At 43.2% G+C, this 20,426-nt stretch overlaps 2 protein-coding genes across 9 annotated transcripts in view; both read right to left on the bottom strand.

Annotated features, from left to right (window-relative positions):
* SAMD11 (sterile alpha motif domain containing 11) overlaps positions 1 to 13,701 on the bottom strand; it is a 196,198-nt gene extending 182,497 nt beyond the window's left edge. For all 3 annotated transcript variants that reach the window (XM_071767379.1, XM_071767377.1, XM_071767378.1), the window contains exon 1: positions 13,169 to 13,701. The gene's annotated coding sequence lies outside the window, so the exon portion shown is untranslated. The remainder of the gene's footprint in view (positions 1 to 13,168) is intronic.
* A 1,707-nt stretch (positions 13,702 to 15,408) lies between these two features.
* RERE (arginine-glutamic acid dipeptide repeats) overlaps positions 15,409 to 20,426 on the bottom strand; it is a 205,257-nt gene continuing 200,239 nt past the window's right edge. For all 6 annotated transcript variants that reach the window (XM_071767166.1, XM_071767168.1, XM_071767170.1 and 3 more), the window contains 3 exons: positions 19,917 to 20,063; positions 19,519 to 19,699; positions 15,409 to 18,446 (listed from right to left, as the gene is read on the bottom strand). In XM_071767166.1, the coding sequence (XP_071623267.1) occupies positions 18,413 to 18,446; positions 19,519 to 19,699; positions 19,917 to 20,063 (362 nt within the window). In that variant the 3' untranslated portion in view covers positions 15,409 to 18,412. The remainder of the gene's footprint in view (positions 18,447 to 19,518; positions 19,700 to 19,916; positions 20,064 to 20,426) is intronic.

Below are 20,426 nucleotides of genomic sequence, written 5' to 3'. Positions count from 1 at the left end.
CCAGAGAAACCTTCCTGTTCAAAAAGTGCAGCAAAGCTCTGTAAGCATTACCAACAGCACCATCCAGCCAGGAGCGAACCAGAACACAACAGAGAGAAGGGAATAAGGGCCTGCAAGAGCATGGAAAGAGCCTGAGGCAAAAAGATTGAACAAAGTGGATAGAAAGTCACAGCCTCCCTGCATGACTTACTCTGTGCCTCAGTTTCACCCTTTCCTCTGAGCAGAGCTGAGGGTGTTTGCCTTGGGCTGGGAGGACCTAATAGCTCAAAGCTCTCTGGTGCACTCAGCTGAAAGGAGCTACAGGCATGCAGAAGTGTGGTTATTAATTGAAAAAAGACAAAGGGAACAGCCTAGGCTTCCCTCTCCTCCTGCTTGGGTCGCTCCCCTATGAGAAAAACACAAGGGTTGTGCTTTCCCCCTCAGCCAAAAATAATCACCAGCCCACAGGGGGTAGAGGGCCTGGGGAGGGAGAGAAAAATTTTTCATTATGTGCAGCAGATTCTCTGCTCTGGCAGCCTGAGAAGAAATGCATTCCTTCCCTTCCCATTCCCGCTCCTGCAGCCATCTCTTCACAGAAAAAGAGCATGGGCCTGCTCCAAAAGACACAGGAGTGTGAAGCCCAAGCCAGTGGTTCCCTATTTCCCTGTGAGACAAAGAGTCTGGAAACTAAAATAGGATATTTGGGCATTAATCCCATTGCTGCTCTCAAATGGTCTCCAGTGTCCATCAAATATAGCTTGGGGCAAATGGAAAACACAAAGTTATGCTGAGTGGACAAAAGCTATGCAGTGGTACTAGAAAAGGTTGGGCACCCATCCCCCCTCCTCAGGCCTAAACACCACCGGTGGCTCCTCAGCTACTGCAGGAGCCAAGCCCAATCACTGCACTCCTGGTGTTCAAAGCCAGTCCCCACAGGCTTTCGGTACAATCTCTATCTTGATAGACCTGAAGTAGTAATTCAACAGAAGCAAAGCATCTGTGGAACCAAAATCCCATTTCTCAGAGAAACATGGCACTTGAGACCAAACAGCCCTGACTTTTGCTGATTTTTAAGGAAAACCTTCTAAAAGAGGAATTCATCCACCTGAAAAATCTGCTCCTGTCTCACCTGTGCTCACCCATCCACATTTGGGGTGCACACTGTACTGTCATGCATATAGGAGCATTCTACCTTGCAGTCTGAAACACCTTCCCAAAATCTCCCTCATGTCATTCCTTCCTCATATCTTTCTCCTGCCCACTATTTACATATGATTCGCAGCCAATTAAAAAAAAGCAGCCCATTCTTCTGCCAACATTATGTGCAAAAAACCACCACCTGAATCTGGGACCCTGCTGACACATTCCCCCTATTTTGTTTTCATATAAATAATATATATGAATATATATATATAAACATATATAATATATAAATAATATAAATAAAAATAATCCTAAATCAACAAACCGCTACTATATAGAACAGTGGGGAAACGAATGAAGTGAAAGCAAGTAGAAACCTCATAACTGAATCCAACCCAGACCTCCATATCCCAGAATGTCAAGAGCATATATAGACGAGTCCTCAATGTTAGTAACTATTCTTTCTCCAGTGTTGGGTAGAAAATCCTCCTCTCACCTGCCTCTGCCTGGTGTGTGGGTGATGGGCTGTCACACTTATTTGTGTTACAGACAACCTTTGGACCTACATAAAAGTTCATTCTCAATGGAGTCCCTGTACTTTGCTGTATAAAATAAGTCTGTCAAAAGACAGCTGATGTGTGCGGTGTTAAGTACATTATTGCTTCCAGCTTTCATTTTCCAGAAGATGTTTCTGGGCCTGCTGCTATGGCCTATATCCTGCAGAGATGGACTTGCACTCTGCTTTCTCCAGCATCCTATTGCTGACCCTTTTGTCGTGATTGTTTCAAATCATTGCATTTCCTGCTTTTTCAGAAACTTGGCCTCCCTCCAGAAGATGTCCAGGAGAAAAATCAAGGTCAGAATAACCCTCCACCTTAAACTCCCCAGCATCTTTGCCTCAGCCACTCCTTTTCCACGTTATTAGCATCAGGACTGCAGGATGCCAGGAAGAGGAAGCCTTCAGAGGGAGCTCAGGACTAATTGACATGCCTTTCAGGCAGCAGCGGTGCCAGGAATCCAACGACTGTCCCCAGGGAGTGGCGGCAGAGGCAGCAAAACCCTTCCTCAGTGGCAGACGAGTTTTTCCATTTCCTTGGTTTCAAATCTTGCTTCTGTTCTCCCCAGTCTCTGCTGTGGCTCCAGCCGTGAATTCTGGGGAAGCTCAGCTGCCTCAGCAGGTACTGGCTCCATAATGAGCAATTAGCTCCAAGCCTAATTGGGCAGCAGAATGGCTAATGAGCCCAGCCCTGCCTGGCTGTGCCCTCATTATCCTGTGCTCAGCCAGTGGTAATGCTGAACTTCTGTCCCATTTCCGTCATGCCACGATCAGAGCACTGGCTGAAAGCTTAGCTGTGCCAGTGCTCACTGCCTTTCAGTGCTCAAAGTTGAGGGTTTTTCTTATCTATTTCCTCTAGCAGGCCTGCAAAACCTCTCACGTCTGTACCACACAATCAGATCCTCCCTTCCTTGTCTGACTCCTCTTTCAGCAGCTTCTTGATCTCTCTACTATGTATTTGTGAACATTAGATACAAATGTTTAAGTATTGGTGTAAGCATCCATACACATGTATATACATGTGTGTATATACACACAAAGTCTTGTGAAAATGAACCACCTGCCTGGGGTTCAACAACTGGTTGAAACATTTCCAGTGCAATATAGAACACAAGTATAACCAACATCAGCAGACATTAAAGAATTAGTGACCAACCCAGGCACTCTTAGTTCCCAGAGAAGAATCCTTGCACCAGAGACTGCGAGGTGTTTGAAGGAAGGAAGGAAGGAATGGTTAACCCAAACCTTTGCATTGCAATTCTAAGTCACCAATCTTCAGGAGTAGTAATTTCAAGCTGGGAGTCACACAAGCCTATTTTGCGTTCCTCTACTTTGAACCCCAAGCCTGGGAGTCACCAGTTTTTTGATTTGCACAGGATCGTAGCTATTTTTAATAGATTTTGTCCTTGTAGTGAACAATAAGAACAGAACAGAAAAATTAACTGTTCCTTCTTTGCAACAGCTACTGACTGGACTTTACCAGTTGCTGGGATGTTGGGAAATCTTCATTAAAGTGTCTGTCTCACAGGTCTGAACATATAAAATAGTCTATCCTCATACATTTCCAGGCATCCTCACCTGATTCTTTCACAGCTACAACAGTAGGTACAGCAGGTCTTAACTAAAAACTTCAACATTATGTGCCAGTTGAACCTGACAGGTGAAAGAGGTGCTGTCCAGTTAACTAGCAAAGCTCTTTGGTAAAACATATCTTTACTTTCCAGCAATTAGATTCAGAGATCTCTTGTGATAAGTGGCTCATAACACATAATGACAGTAGATGGTCAAGGCTGGCTTTTTTTTTGCTTCTTGATTTTTTTTGTTGTTGTTGTTGGTTACTTTTTAAAGCCTTATCCAGAAGCTGGGTTTTGGACAATCCAAGTCCATTGCTAAGGTGTGAACTATTTCATAGCTCCACCTGAAGCAATGAACTGTGTTCCTCCTAGGATTGATTGTTCCAGCCTCCTGCTGTTCTGATAAGGTTTTCCAGTGGCTGCTGATGGCTTTAACCATGGCTCCTGCCTCCAGGGTAGTTTCTCATATTAGATTATCTCAACATACCACACCCACTTTTTAGTTGCTTCACTGCTTTCCTGTTAAGAACCAAAATGATTTTTTAACTGCTCTTTTGCTCTAGAAGGACTTGTCAGACCTTGGTTTAGCCCATCTAGCTCATCTCCTTCTAGGTGCTCTGTGAAAGCACCTAGTACGTGAGATCGTGTCACCTCCAAATCACAGCACTTTCCACTGAGTGTTTTCACTCTCATTGAACTGTATGTGTTTGGAACCCAGAGGCTGAAAATCAAGACAAAACTTCCCCCCTACTTACCCTTTATACTGCTTCTTACCGCTGTTTTTTCTGGCAGTGTTGGACCAGTGGGACAGCCTGATCCCCCAGACAGAACAAGTTGTATCCTGGACCAAACCAGGAGACAAAGAGTGAGCCAGCAACAGCAGATAAACTTCCTAATAAAACAGATGCTGTGCAGTGAAGCATTAACAACCCATACTAGTAACTTTAAAGGGCTAATTTAATGGAACCAATGCCAAAACACAAGCGAGTTAGAGAAGCTCCTCACATCTTTTCCCTAGCACGTGCTGAAATTCTTCCTTGCTACTGGGAGAGGAGAAGCACAGTCATGTGCATGCGATTGATTTCCCAGAATTCCAAGACTGCATAATACCAGGCATTACCCAGGGGCAGGCGGAACCAGAATATTGTATTTTTGAGAGTCTCTCCTTTAACTGTGGGCTTCCCTTCCCACAGCGTTTCGTTTTCAAAAAGGTTTTGCACAGCCGTGTTTATATCTCCTGGCTCACCCATCTCTTCTTGTTAATATTTCATTTATTGCATCCTGATCCTAACAAGTGAGCTTCTTCTCCAATCACTACTAATTAGCCTGGGTGTCTCTCCAGAGCTTGTATGCACACAGAACATAGCTGTACTTTGCAATTTGCAAAAGTGTTCAGTGTCCAAGTGTATAACTCAAAGGCCACAGCGCTTCAATAGCTATAATTTACCTGTAAGTCCAAGCATCAGCAAACAGAACTAATACTGCATTTCACTGCAAGCAGCAGGTAACAAAAGATTGGCCAAACCTATATACTGATGTGGCAAAAGCAAGACAAAAGAAGACACCTAAGGGGAACTGTTTTTCTTCCCCTCTCTCTGGTCTGCTTCAAAAACATGGTTGTTGGCTGAGGGCTGAACATTGCTGATCTCAAAGTCATCTCTCTGTCAAGATACGGTCAAGAAGTTTCCCAGCCAAACCCACAGACTTTGAATTTCCCTTGCACAGTAAATCCACAGTTGGTAGGAACTCTTTTTTTTTTGGCATTTTCAGGACAAAAGTGAAGAAGATGAGGTAAAGTCATGACTCTAAAATGGGGGGCAGCATGGGTGGCAACTGCCAGGAATTAGCAGTTGGATGCCTTGTAGTAAAAGCTAAATGAAAGGGCACTTCTGGAAGCTAGAAAGATGGTGCTGCAGTCCAAGGAAATGAGTCCAGAAAATAAGCAGTATATCTTGTTCCCTGTATATAAGAAATAAATATTGGTATTGGACCAGGGACATCAGAAATGGCAGAAGGGCCTTTCACAATGAAAAAGGTATTTACAACACATCAGATCTTAGACAAGCAAACAGAGAGCTGTATTTCACCTCATGACTTCAGTCATTACACAGAATGAACAGCAGCCATTTCTCATTCCTTGCAGAAGATCAGAATAGTTTGACCAACCCTGTTTGTATCAGGACAGAAAAGGCAACTCAGAGGAGGCCTCCTAAGGATGTTTTATGATACATGAAGTAATTTAATTTGTTCATTTGCAGGGAAATGGTTAAAACACAAACAGCATGAGCTATATGTAAGAGCTGGTAGCAAACCAGGAATTGTTCAAAGCAGGATTTAAAATTCTGACCTTCCAGCACTGGGAAGGCAGGGACTGGGGGGAGAACAAAACCAGCAGAGGTGAATGAAGAGTAGAGAAGGTCATAAACCTTATCATTCCTCCACAAGCATTCAGGATGACATGAATGCTGCAAAAGATAAGCTGCGCAGGTGGACTGCAGGACAGACTCTCGAGTAAGCCCCACAGAGCAGTTCTTCACTGGAAGCAACAGATGAATGAATTGTGATTATGGCTCCAGACAAATCACGTTTTGCCACCAAAAGACTTATGGCAAGACAAGAAACCTACAAGCTCTAGTGATCCAGCCTGGGGAATGAGGGAGATGTGCTCTTTGGTGCACAGCAGAATGGGGTGCTGCCACTCCTCTCCTCAACAAAGACTATACTAAAAATAAAAAGCTGAAAAGCCACCAGAGGTGGTTGCCATGAACATGCTGGGCACAAGGCCAAGGGTCTTGCTCTTTGTCACTTTACAAGCATAGGCCTCAAGCACAGGAGATACTGAATATCAAAGGGTATAGCTTAAACTGTCACATGTAGTTGGCAGGGTTGGTGGGGAGGGGGTTAACAGCTGACTGTGAGGATAACATGAAACCAAAGAAGACTGGATCTTAGCAACCTGCTGTTCATTCCAAGCTCGCTCCTGGACTTATGATGTGGTTTGCTTTTGGCTACTCTTGATTGACTTCCACCTGGCTGGGATTCAGTCAGTCATGCCAGACTACACCAGGACATACACCAGCTCTTGGCACTGAACTTACCACTCCTTGCCCCAAGTCTGAGGACATCGTTGCAGAAAGACCTTGCACATGGATGATTCTGCCCTGCTGGAACTTCAGGCAGGCACACTGTATTTATCCTCACATCCCAGTGTACACCCTTATGAACTCTGCCAAAGTCCTGGTGTTCTGTGTTCAGTCCAAGGAGTCTAAAAAACTGAGATTTTGATTCAAAGAAACACAAAAGCAGCAAGATTTGCCAATTGATTCTGGATCCTACTACAAAATCCTGTTTCCTGGGCCATTTGCTGCTGTCTGCTCTTACAGGAGTGAGAAGCCAATACTCCTTGCTCTCTTGGAACAAATCCTCATGGAAAAAACTAAATACTTCTGACTGAGCAACTAAGACTTTAAGAGACATTTCTGGGACTTGATAGCCAAGTTACATCTCCTTCTACGTCCTGCAAAGAGCCAAACTCCCTATCTTGAAATAGGGGCCCTCTTGAATCATAGGTGCCATGTGCAGAAAAGAGGAATAATCAAGAAGGTCAGGAGCATTTTACATAGGGCATCCTCTACCAATGGAACCAAGACCAGTCCTTATCTAGCCCAATACTGCCAGCCTGATCAGTGACACCCATCCTCTGCAGGAACTGCCTGGCACACCCTCCTGGCAAACACCAGCTCTCCAGAGGCTGTGATAATCAAACTAAGACACTTCAAAAGTTTACAAGAAAACTTTTTGTGCCATCACCCAGCAGCTGACTGGTGTGGAAAAGGGCTGGTGTTAGCTGGGCTTGTTATATTAAATATTATTGCATGGCTTGTGTATTTTTTCAAGTTCAAGAGTAAGTCTGGAGTTGAGGCCATCTAAAAGAAACAAATGTTCTCAGGGCAGCTGCCTTGTGTTTATATCCTTGTTTCCATACAAGGGCATCAAAAGCATTACTTGCAGGGAGGGAAATCAAGGCACCAGGAGGTGGTGCCCCCTGCACAGGGACACACAGCCAGGCAAGAGATCAGACAGGAATTCCTAGACTGCATTCCCTCAGGATATAAATGTGCACATGCACACAGACCACCTCACTGGAGGACTCTCACAGCTCATAACGAATAACAAGCAAAGCAAAAGAGAACTGCAACCACTCTGCTGTGGCAGATGAAGTCAAAAGGTGCACAGTGCACAGCCATGAAGGTAAAAGAAGAGCAATCCGGGAAATTTTGGCAACAGAAACTTGTTTTTGCGAAACAAATGAAACCCAAATAAAGACACAAACTTGCAGTATTATGTGCGAGTAGGTGGTGTTGATCTCACAGGTCTCTTCTTCCCTGCTATAAGGAAGCCCACGCTGCAACGAAGGCACAGTAATTACTTCGAGCTCCTTCAGTTTTCCAGGAAACAGATGCTCAAGGATGAATTGAGTTCCTTTTCTCCGAGCATCTGCTGCCACCCGGTGGCGAAGGCTGCAATGCCATCCAGGGCCTCCCAAGGACCCCTCGGCAGAGGGACAGGACAACCTGCAGCCGGGCCCAAGTCTCTGGGGAGCCCAGTCCAGTGTCCTGAGGACGAAGCCCCTGGGAAAGATGCAAGGACCTGTCTCACTCTTATCAGTACAGGGAAAGACCTGGGTGAAGCATAGAGAAATCAACTGCTTCAGAAACATGAAATCACACTGAGGGCTGAGTCAGGACAATGGTTTAGTGCAAGCTTATTCCACTCTTATCTCTTGGTCTTCCTTCAGTTGTCGTCCTCTCCTGCCACTGTCCTTTCTATGCCCTGCCCGAAGTGAAAGACATTTTTTCCCTGCCCCAGGGCCAGCACTCCAGTAGCCAGCAGGCACTGTAACGGCAGCATTGCCAAGTGTCTGCAGTCCAGCTGGGCACTGGAATGCATGCCAGGGACACCAGCCAACTGTTCATGTTTTCTTATTTGCAATCTTGTAAATAAAAATCAGCCAGACAAGAGCCCTGGGGGCCCAGCCAGAAACAGTCCCCCATCATCTGAGAGCGTCTGCTCTACAGGACTCAGAACTCACGTCTGCCACATGAAAAAACACACAGGACATTGCTGTTTGCAGGAACATTGCACAGCAGTTTGACTGTTGATTAAAAAAAAAAAAAAAGCAGTCCAATATCTAGACACTAAGGGGAGAGAGCTGAGATGCCTCAGAGTTAAGTTTTCCTCAGCCAACAAGAGCCAGCTGTCTTCTTAAGAGAGAGACCTTACCCATTGCAAAGGCCTAACAAGTAATAACAAAAACCACAAGCCCAGATCTTCACTTTTCAGTTGCTGCAGCAAAGGCTCAGCCCATCATCTGTAGTGTCCCAGTGCCTCAGAACAAACACATTACTATGTAAGATGGCACACGCTGTGCAAACAAGCTCTTTGTCTTGCAGAGATTACACATTTAGGTAGAATACTGTAAGCATTGCTCTCAGTTACTCCAAATAAATCCAGTTGAACACAACAGCATTTCTCCCACTTTATGGTGCTGTAATCAGCAGCTATCCATGCACCACTTCAAAACATATGCTTATGCTTGTAACCTGTACTTGGTCAGGAGCACTGGACAAAAACCAAAGGAGACTGAAGTGTTATCTTACTGCATCCCCCAAAGCAGCAGCTCCAGAACACTAGGGGCCAGATCTACACCATGTAACTACAGGACCTTAACAGCAGAAATAAAGATGTAAGAACTCTAGTAACATAGTTCAAATCACATCTCAAATCACGTGACCCCTGCACTCTCTTCCATCTATATTGCATAAATACAAATAGAAATCCATCTGTTCAAGGCTCTTTTGAAAGAGCCATGTCAGTATCTTTACCTCCGTTTTATACACAAGAAAAGCAAACCACAGCCCACCAGCACTGGTGTCTGTGGCAAACCCAAAGAGCACCTTACAGATCAGCAAAACCATCAGCCCAGGCCCTGTGGGACAGATGCACCTTGCAATGGGCCATTAAGTAATTTGTCATGAATGCCAAAATGCTGTTCCAAAGAACTAAAAGCCTGGAGTTGTATCAACACCTGCCTATGCCCTGTCAGGCACAGTACAGTGAGATTACCTCAGTGAGATTACCTCCAAGTAAAAAAAAAAAACCAAGCACCACACACATAAGACACCACTCACAGGTGGGGCTGGCAGGAGAATTCACATTTTGATGCTGTATATGAAATACAGAAAGAGTTATGTTCTGCACTTTTGTGTAGCACCTCTTTACCTCCTTTCCCTTTAAACCAGACAGGAGGGGGTAGGAATGAGAATTTCAAGCTTTGTCCAAGATGCTCTTCTCCAAGCAGATGTTATCTCACTGAAGTGACTCAGGAAACTTTTTCCTCTATCTTTGTTAGGGACTCCTTATTGAAAATCTTGGCTCAATCAACCCTCAACCCAAGTCAGAAGAAAAAGTCTCAGTGCACACAGAAGGAGCACCTGGGGAGTTCTGTCCCACTTCTACCCAGCACATGTCGTTTTATGCCTTACTATGAAGGCACTTTAATTCTTTACAACCTTTACACTCAAGTTGAGCCCCCACACACACCTCAACAAGCCTTACACACAGTTCCCTTGCCATCTCCTTCAGGATGCCTATTCCATCTGAGACTCCTGCTTAAAAAAAATTAAATGTGGTCCTATCACCCCAGAACAACACATTTCAAATAAGCATATAAAAGACCTTTTATTGACATGAATAAATTGACTGGGACCATTACTTTGTATCTGCTTCCCACAGAAAAAGCCTCTTACAGGAAGCCTGAGGCAGAGAAGAAACATTTACATTTAGATGAAGGCATTTCTGTCACAACACCTCCCAGTTGTTTCTGGCCTCAGGTACTCCAGAAGAAATTAGTGAAGTCAAGGAGCTTTCCTTTAAATAACACAAAGAAAATGAAAAAAAAAAATTTCTCTGGTCCCACTGCAAGCATTTTGTGGTCTGGGATCACACAAACTGTAGCAAAGCAATGTCAACAGGAAAAAAGGAAAGTAGTATCATCGTGTCAGGGAGAAATGGCAAAAAGCTTATCTCTGGAAACTGAATTTTTCAGCCCAAACTCTGTTAAAATGCCCCGCTTTGTTTACACCAGTTACAGGTTTCCAGCGCCAAGTCCCCTTACACATTGACAATGGACTAGATTCAATGCTGCTGTGAAACACTGTAGCACAACCACAAATTTACACGAGGTAGGCTTTACCTTCAGCCTTTACTCAGTTCATTACACTCTTAAGTCTTCCAGACACCTGACAAATGAAATGCACGGTACATTGCTTCAGTACTGACAGAGCGGAAGTGCTTTGCAAAGGTACCTATTTTAATGTGTTTTTTTTTTTTTCCCCAACGAGCACAGATCTGACAAGGATTTTCACTGTCCTTGGCATCCTTGTCCCCAACCACCAGAATTATCAGTGAGCAATAACTGATCTGCTTTTCTTGCTGTTGTCATTGAAAGGCTTGCCCATGCTAGGTATTTATGATGTTTCAGCACTACACGATAGCCACAGGAGTAAAATCAACACATGCAAGTCTAACCAATAAAATTGTTTTACTGTCTTATCTTTTGTAAAGGAATAAGTATTTTGCTATCAGTGAGCTGGGGAAGAAAAGTAACTATTTCCACCTCCCTAATCAATACCACCTACATTAAACTCAGCACTGACCAGGCTTTAATGCAGGAGTTTGATGAATGGAGGAGGACAGACAGTTACAAACCCTGTAGGTCCAGTGTATTCTCCAGTTGAGCCAGAAGAGCAGATCAAAGGGGGGCAAGAAACCAAAAATCTCATCAATAATTTCAAAGTAAAGATGCACCACAGATTCCAAGGCAGGCTATAGTCAGGGGTATATTTAAGTGCTGTACAGCTCACTGCCACCCTAAGAACAGAAGTCTCCACTCAGATTTAAAGTCTGAGGTTAACTCAGAACAAGTTACAACCTACAGAAATGAAGACAAAGCTTCCCCATATGCTGAGGCAGCTGCAGGAAACTTCCCGGCTGCTCTCCTTCACCTGCAGGGTCCCTGTATTTCCATGCACATGCTGGAATGTTTAATTAATGCTGTTTTATTGTAAGTGATGAGACACTTCAACAGTGGCTCTATGTGAACCGAAGCATTTTGCAAGCCATTTATTTCAGTTCTGTATCAACAAGACCTCTGTATTCTGCCAAACCAGCATCATGCTTGCTTTTCCTGAGAAGTAACGTGGTGGTACCAGGAGCCAAGCAAAAAATCCACTGGCACAGGGGCACAGGATATTATATAGATTTGCATACACATTGAAGATTAACCCTTCAAAATTCTCAAAGATGAAAAATCTAGAGAACTGCCAAACCCTTGACACTCCTTGATATTTCTTCCAACATACTCCTCACCCAATCATCCTTCCTGACACATGAGCCACAATGGGAGTATTTCCCCATCTCTCAGTACATATCTTCAGTGGCTGTGTATCTGTGCAGTGCTAGGACTATGATGCTCACTAGCCTTCCCCTCCCTAAAACAGTGGCTAGAGGAACATTTGCAACATAAGAGACCTTGCTGACAAATAAACTGGACATATAGCAATTTTGTCCACTAGAATATTTAGGGCTGTGTGGACACATTCACAGAAAAAAATTAAGAGCTCACAGAGAATTAATGTATTTCAAAATGGACACATTGACTACTGAATAATTCCCATTGTTAATCCTCTTTCCCTACTTGCAATAAATTGTCACAGACATTCCCTTGGTGACAGACAGAACCCTTGATATTTTCAAGTGCTAAAGCTCAATGGAACTTTTTAGGAAATCTGGATAGTGGGTTCCTTCACTCCTGTGTGAAGCATCCTTAGCATCCTTAATCGTACTTTCTTAAAATACTGTATAGAGAAGGATAAAACAGTGACAGATAGATGACAATAATACAATCCAACTTAGAGGGAGGAAACCCCCCTGAGGAGGCTGTGGCTGAGTATCCTGAAAGCATATATTCAGCCATGCTACCAGGCCAAGAATATCAAATCCCTTGTAACTGCCCAGCCTTTCTAATTAGGGTTGAAATGAGCTGCAATGCCAGATAAATTTCCATCTAACAGATCTGACTAATAGTCTGGTTCCAGCAAAACCAAGACCCCAGGCAAAGTGAAATACAACTCCATTGACATCACACATAGTTATTTTCCAAGGCCAGTGCTTCAATTTATTCTGTAATTTCTCTCCCATACACATGTTCCCTGGTGCAGGAAACTCAGCCTTGCAGCTATAGAGAGGCAGGAGTCTTCATAAGCTAAGCGACAACTTTGCAGAGCATGCTTCTTTCTGGTGACATTGCCACAGGTAAGGACATTGGACAAATATTTAAAGCACAAACAAATAATGAAACAGAATTGCAACATGATACAGAAACTGAAAAGACCCAACAAAACATTTTTGGCCAGATTCCTGCACTTGTTATTTCTTCAGGGAAGAGTGGGAAAGAGGATGGAGATCAGAAATAGGAAAGCAGAATCTTTATATATATACAAGCAGCTGATTTTACAGGGAACAGTTTATAATTTCTACAGAAATGAGCATTTGTAAAGAACAAAAATTAGCCTGGCTAATCATCCAGTTGGGATCTGTGGCTTGTGTTATGTTGTTTTTATCCTGTTCTCCAGTCAACAACAAAAGAAAAATCAGGTTTAATTACCTTACATTCAAGTAAAAGAAGAACACAAGCAGAACAGTAGTTTGCAAAGAACAACTTGCACATGCAGGGCACCTGAAAGTCTCTTCCCTCCAACAACAGACATCCAAACTCTCTTTAATACACTTAGGTTGAAAAACTACCCTGGATAAAGACCCAATACAAACACTGGCAAGGTTTTCTCAAGCTTACCTGTCACATAGAAGATCAAGGGAGGAAAATCATCTGTGACTGTCAACGCTGGAGCAGCTGACTGGGACATTTGGAAGAGGACCTGTGACAGGAACATGGATGGAACTGAGCAAATGGAACAAGCCCCTGGGTCCAAAGTATATTTGCCAAGAGGGACCCAGCTCCTTTGGGGGCAAAGGAACACTATCAGGAGAGGCAGAGGGGAAGCTGGCTCCCTTTGGGATCAAGGAAAACTGCCAGGAGGGGAAGGGTGACAGCAAACCCCAAGGCCTGTGCCTCCCTCCACAGGCAAACAGGCACGACTGTCCTCAGAGAAGAGCCTGTGCCCCCAGGATCCCTCCAACCCTCTGTCACCCTTTCTCCTCTCACCACAGGGGAAAAGCTCTTACCTGCTCACCACCATGTTTGCCTGCTCTGAGGAACTCGCTCAAATGAGCTGCTGGAACCTTCCAGCTCAGGTACTGCAGGGCTGCCTTCCATCCCTGACCTGAGGCACCTGCCCGTCTGTCTGCCCTGACCAGAGGCCCCCTCAGCCCCTCACAGACCTGCAACGGTCAGCCCCCACTGGCTCAGCCCCACAACGGGGTCTCCTCAGCCCCCCCCGGGCCCCCTCAGCCCCCAAACAGGACCCCCTCAGCCCCCAAACAGGACCCCTCATAGCCCCGCAGGGACCCCTCAGCCCCATGGGGCTCTGTCCAAGCCCCATTGCGTCCCAAAGAAACCAAACTGTTTTGTTCCCCTTTATTTATGAAATGGAGCGGTAAAAATCCTCTCTGGCCTTGTCCCTGCAGAGTTCATGATTTAAAGTCTGGAAACTTAGAACCTGTAAGAAGAAAGGGAGGGCAGCCTAACCCCTTTCATGTTCTAAGTGAAGTACAAGGAATTAAAAATATGCAAGAAATGGCAAAATAAATACTGTAGCACATGTTGAAGCCAGCCTCGGAAAAAGAACTTTAAGAAGCTATTTCCAGTAGACAAGAGCTGACATTCCCCTTATAAAATGCCACAGGGTATAAAGAGGGCAGGCTCTCCAAATATGCAGCTCCAAACTCACGAATATTTGTCACGAATAATCCTTCATCTGCTTCAAGAACACTCAAACAACAGGGCTCTCTTTTATCACTATACTCAGACCACTAATGAGCTTGAACTGGAGTCAAAATACCTCACTATTTCTGAAAAATTACAGATCAAAACCAAAGCAGAACCAGACCAAGAATGCAGTCTTCCTGTCTCCCTTTTGACCAAACATTTATTCTCTAAAGATCCTGATCACTCCTTTCCGTGGCATCACAACATGTTTTTCAGTTTTGCAGACACTGATTATTGTGAACTGCAAACATGGAACCCCCCAAACACCCAGCTCACACAGATACATTATAATCCCTGACAGATGGAGGACAGGGAGCCATTACAAATGTACAGAAACATGGAACTTTACACAATGTGGAAGCAAATTTTAGCTTTTCAGCAAGCAATGAATAGACAAGAAGTTATCGTGCATCTTTCTCTCTGCAGTTACCATCCTTTTTTAAATTCATCTCTTGCCAGTTGTGTATCAGCTGTGCGCAAGATGACTCCAGTGGCACAAAGCAGAAAATAAGATCCTTGAAAATCTCAGTTACTGGGGTTTATATACTGTACTACATCTAATTTCAAGCTTACAGTACACAAGACATCAGGCCTCATTTTCCCTCGCATGTTTTTTTGAACACCTTTGGCTCACAAGCAAATTAAAACAAAAATTACAATGATGACTCTGAGTCTTTCCTACTCTGCTGTGGAAAGTAGAGGAACTGATCTCTCTGCATTAGAAATGATCACTTTGGCTGATGCAATGCAACCTTATGCACACACTTCATTAACTATTTGTTTGTGCTCGGGCAGCTGAGTGGCTACAATACATTACCAGGGTACACAGAAACCCCCTGAAGTCAGGACAGCCAAAACATATATATACATTCATCCTTATCAATTTGACTGCTTAACTTATGGAAAACTATGCCTAAGTTAGGATCCTAAAGCGTAGAAGTAGAGCAGGGAGGCAGAAATGTACTCTGAAACTGGACATGATGCTGGTGTTTTGTGCACTTTGTATTAAGAATTAAATTACCTCAAAGAAAAAAATCAAGCTGAAAAAGACAAGACAGCTTTGAAACAAACAAGATAGCCATGCTGGTACCCCATATTATCCCACATGACAGTAACTCTGTTCCCACTAACAACAATCAACAGACACATTTTGCTTGCAGGCAAAACCTGGCTGCTGTAGTGTAGCTTGGTTTTATTTATGTCCACAAATATTTCAAAAAAATTACAAAATACTCAAATGGAGAGAACACAGAAGTCACGATTTCTGGGCTTCTACTCTGTTTACACTGTGTTATCCCATGGCAAACTACTCATATATACATTAAGCTTCAAGATATATATAAATGTAGCAGTCAGAATGTACACTCTGCTTTAACGGTGCAGTGAAACAAGCTCAACCATGACGACACATAACAAGAGAGACGTTTCAAAAACATTAAAGCAAAATTAAAAAATAAACTTTCAAAACAGAGAGATTTCTTAACTAAAGTTAAAAGGTCTGGGTTGTTTTAACAGGGCATCGAACACCAAGATGGCTTCAAAAACCACTGCATGTAAAGTTGTAGTTAATCATTGGTCTAAAATGGAAGAATTTCAGTGCTTGTCTGCTGAATGCTTTTCTGAGGGGGGGGAAAGAAAGAGGACAAAAAAAAAGATCAATTAATAGCTTTTGAATAGACTGCAAAATTCAGCTGAAAAGTAAAATACAGACCAAGAGAGAAGCATGGGACACAATTAGCTTTTTTTATCTTAAGACAACCTATAGCTAAAAATAACAGCAAAAGAAAAGGATCAGAAGAAATGGCTGAAGTGGCTGAAAGCTCCCAAATTCCACATGGTAGAATCAGGGAGGGGAGGTTTAAATGAAATGTGCCTAATCAGACCTTTTAAGTAAACTGAGGCACTCTCTCTGCTGAGCAGACTGATCTTATTAGCTACCTGACAGTTACCAGAAGTAAAAACGTTATTCAGAAGAAAACTGTTTCACCTGATCACTGCAGAAAGTGACTGAAGGCATTGACTGAAGACTTTACCATCCTCAATTCTACATGGACCGGATGGTTTCCAAATCTCAGAAACACTAGCTGCTCTGCCTAATACCTTCACAGAGTTCAAATACAGCAGCTGGAACCGATTAAACGCTACTGCAGTTCTTTAGCCCTGAGAAATCTGTAACGGAGGACAGAAAAAAAAGATAAACAGATGAATAGTCCTCCTCTCTTCCCTGTACATTCGTCTTAAATGGGCCAATAATACTCCAATATGTATTTTTAATTGGTAAATGGATGTTACTAACCAGGCAACAGTCATCTTTTGGCATGGCCACTGTTTTGAGACCTGAGAGGCAGCAGAAGCACCACGCGTGCCATGCCTTCCATCAGAATGTATGATTAACTACAAGTTTATCAGACATGGCTCAGTACAGTCCTATGACACAACCATCACACTGAACAGTCTACAACAGCAGAGAGAGAGCACTCGTGAGATGAGAGAGAGATAGAATAGGGAGAAAGCTATGCACCATCAGAAAAAATGGCCAGCAGATTCAGATGTCCGTTGGTTGCATCACCCTCTGCTCTGGCAAAGAAAACCCATGGCAAAACAGTGAAAAACTAAAATTCTGCCTAGGCAGTAATCAGAGCTGTCTCCAGAATAATGCTCACTGGCCTTCTGTGTATTCCTCTCCTTTTACCATCCCCATGGGAAGTAGCCAACAGGAGTTTTTCTGCATGGACCTGTTGTGTTGGGAGTCAGTAAATGTTACTGTCCATATATCTGGTTAATCCCAAAGCAGTAAGTTCCTGAGATACAGAAAACTGGTGGCAATTAAAAAGTTTTTCCTTACAAAAACCAAAACTAAAACAGTCCAAGAGAAATACATACTGGTCTTTGCAAAACAACTTGAAGAACACAGAGTTGCCTGTCCACTTTTCTTAAGAATGTATCAAACATAAGAGGCCAGAAAGCGCATGTCCTCCAAAAATACGCACATGCATACAAAATTCTGGCTGTACTGGTCTGAGCCATGGACATTTTTAAAAAGATACTTTAGAACAGGTTAATTCTTTGAACTTTTGTCTAAAATCTAAAACCAATGTAGTTAAAGATTAAAAGTTTCAAAAGATAATAGGAAAGAACTGTATTATAGTCACATTGGACACGAACCCTTGAAGTAGGCATCAAAAGGGTAAGCTGGTTCCAAGGGACACCTGTACTGCTGAGAAACCCAAGTCAACAGAAATAATCTACAGAACAGAGAGATGCAACATGAACAACAAAATAAAACCAAACAACCAAACCAAAAAACCAAGAACAGAGAAACAGTCATTTGCAACATTATCCCTGTGACTCCCTTTAATGCTTATTTTGTTGATATCAAACCAAATGTCAAGCTTTTACCCTTTTGAAATTATCGATACCCATCATTCCCTTTAATTAAGGGATAATTATATATATATTTTTTTATTAAAAAATCAACTCTGTATTCTGTCAGTACCAGGTAGGAATTCACAATTTGTGATGTTACTGAAAATCAAGATAAATGTTTCTGGAGTTTTGTTTTGTTTCTTCCCTCTACCCAAAAAAAGTTATTTACAGACTTAAAAAGCCATGCTGCAGAACTGAGCTCTCTTTAAAATTATGAAGATTTCCTACAATGTATTAAAATAAAAGTAGATTTTTATTATTATAGCACTTGGATTCAGAGCTTGTTATGCCACCTACTTGCAATCCTTGTTCTTTTTAAAATAGCTATAGATGCATTGAGTGTCTCTTCACGCACAGTGACTTGTGTTGTGAACCTGATTCTAGCACCTACTCAAAACAAACTAGTAAGAAAGAAAGAAAAAAAAACCCAAAAAAACCAAGATTGCAGGAAGTTCTCTGAATATTCCACACAGTCCTGTATTTTCAATAGGCTTCTGAATACGTTGTCATGCAGGGAGACCCACACCAGTCTTGAGAAATCTTCTCTACAAATGAACACTATGCTGATAAGTCTCTACTTGTTGGGTGGTTGTTTCCATTTTAAATATATAAAGAAATCTTTATAAGATATTCTTTTCCTTTTGTAGCTCTTATTGTATGTAAAAATGTTCCACTCCTTCCCAAGGACTGGGGTTTCCATAGCCAGCATTACAAATAAATAATTTATTACAACTGTTTGTCGCCTTCTTTCTTCAGTCGACTGCAAGAGAAAGAAAACTCATTTTAACACAACGAAGGAGGTGGCACTTCAGAGACTGCTTCCTTCCTCCTAACCTCAGCCCTGTGTCCTGAAGGGAACAGAGGTTGCAACAGGACTTGGGAGCTCTCTGCACAAAAGCAGGAGCCATTGTAGCAGCTGTGGTAACACTTCCCTGTGGGAGGAAGGGATGACCTTTTGCTACTCAAGTGTTCCTTACACATGAGCAAGATCACCAGTGCCAGCTCATGCAGCTGCAGCTTTATCTCCAGCTACAGACATTGACAGTCAGCTTCAGGCAGCCTGGCTGCCCCCCAGCATGAGGCCAGCAGGCAATTTTGGACAGCTGAAGCATGGACTGAAACAGAGTAAAGCAGCACAAGAGGTGTTTAACATGCTGCTGCCTGTATAGCCTTGCCACACACAGAGATGAAGAATGACCCTTGCTAGGTGCTGGTGGCTTTTTCTTCTTAGCTGATGTACTGTCAGTGGCACTGCCAAACAGCAAGGAAGGGGGTGTCATATAGGGTAGGCCACGAAGAGAACCACTCTCTTACCAGCACTATACAGCATTCTGGGGAGAAAGAACTTGTGGGATTTGTCAGCTGGTAGTGCAGGACCCATAGTACTCACACATTTCCTGTTATCCTTAACAGGATTTAATTTCTCAAGATTTCTTATGATCTTAAGATTTTCTTAAGATTTCTGAAGACTGATTCCTTCTCACACACGCTTCTCACACAGAAAGCTTTTACCCACCTTCCCTGACTGTTCTCAAGGAAGAGAGATGTGAAAGCGGCAGTCATAGGATCACACAAAAAACCCCACAGTGTTTCTGCAATATAAAATGTAACTAATCTACATCCTGTGCCAGTAATTTGGACCTAGATTCCAATCTGCCCAATCACCTATGCCCAAAGTAGGTCCCAGTACAGCTTCACCATCTTTCATAACTGTTATCAAGACAGTAACTTGGCAACCAGTAAGAAAGGCAGTAATTCAGAGGAAAACAGATGGAAAGCTGAAAGAAGCCGTAGCACCCTCAGGTCTCAAAAGCCTTCATTGTGTATCTCACCTGTAATAATCTTCCTGACTTGGTAGATGACCACCATGCATGTGAGGATGCCCATGCAACCACTGCTGCTCCATTGCTAGTCTTTGCAGCTCTGCTGACTGGGCATGCATGGCCTGCAGTTGGTGGGCTGCTGACATAGGAGGTGGAATGGCACCAGGCAGATCTCGTGGATAAGGAGTACCTAAGAGAGAGTTGCCCATTTTTAGACACTTGTTTGCTCTAAGGTCTGCACAAAGCTGAAGCTTTTTAATTTTTTTAAACAAACCAACCTTTGGCTGTAACTTAAGTTACAGCTTGACTCTGCCAACTCCCCTCCCTTGAAATGCTAAGACCCAGAAAAAAAGATGATGGCTCAGATCATGACCCAACCTCTGCAAAGGATCATTAAATGCTCTCACCAAAGACGGGATGTCGGAGCATTTCATGCTCATGAGGTGGCTGACCTAGCAATGGGTTGGGGATGGTCCCAGGTGGGTAGGGAAAACGTGCCAAATGGGGTCCAGCTGCTAAAGGATCCACCAGTGGGTGAACAGGTCCTGCTGAACCTTAGAAAGAAGACAGAAAAAAAAAAATCAACTGCTTTGGGAAGCACCACTCAGCCTTGGGAGATCAAAAACCCTATTGGACTTGAGCTGGATCAGCATTTGGCCTAACTGGCATGTAGTTCCAGAAGCTTACCTTCAAGTGACATCTGCTTATCAAACAGTCTTAATTGTTCAAGCAACAACCCAGGGCTTTTGATTGCTACATTAAAAAGAAATTCCCTTAAACAGCTGGGGAAGAAAACCTCTGTTTCTATTTCCCCTCTGTACTCTGCACACACAAAATGGAAGGGTCCCCAGTATATTATTCAGTATAGAAGCACTTAAACATCCTTCTGCCTTCTAATAGGCCAAAAGCTGGCAAAA

This window comes from Heliangelus exortis, chromosome 23 (assembly GCF_036169615.1).
Source record: "Heliangelus exortis chromosome 23, bHelExo1.hap1, whole genome shotgun sequence".
In the NCBI taxonomy this organism is placed as follows: domain Eukaryota; kingdom Metazoa; phylum Chordata; class Aves; order Apodiformes; family Trochilidae; genus Heliangelus; species Heliangelus exortis.
The sequence above is the reverse complement of the archived record's forward strand: the minus strand, read 5'-3'. Positions and strand labels throughout refer to the sequence as shown.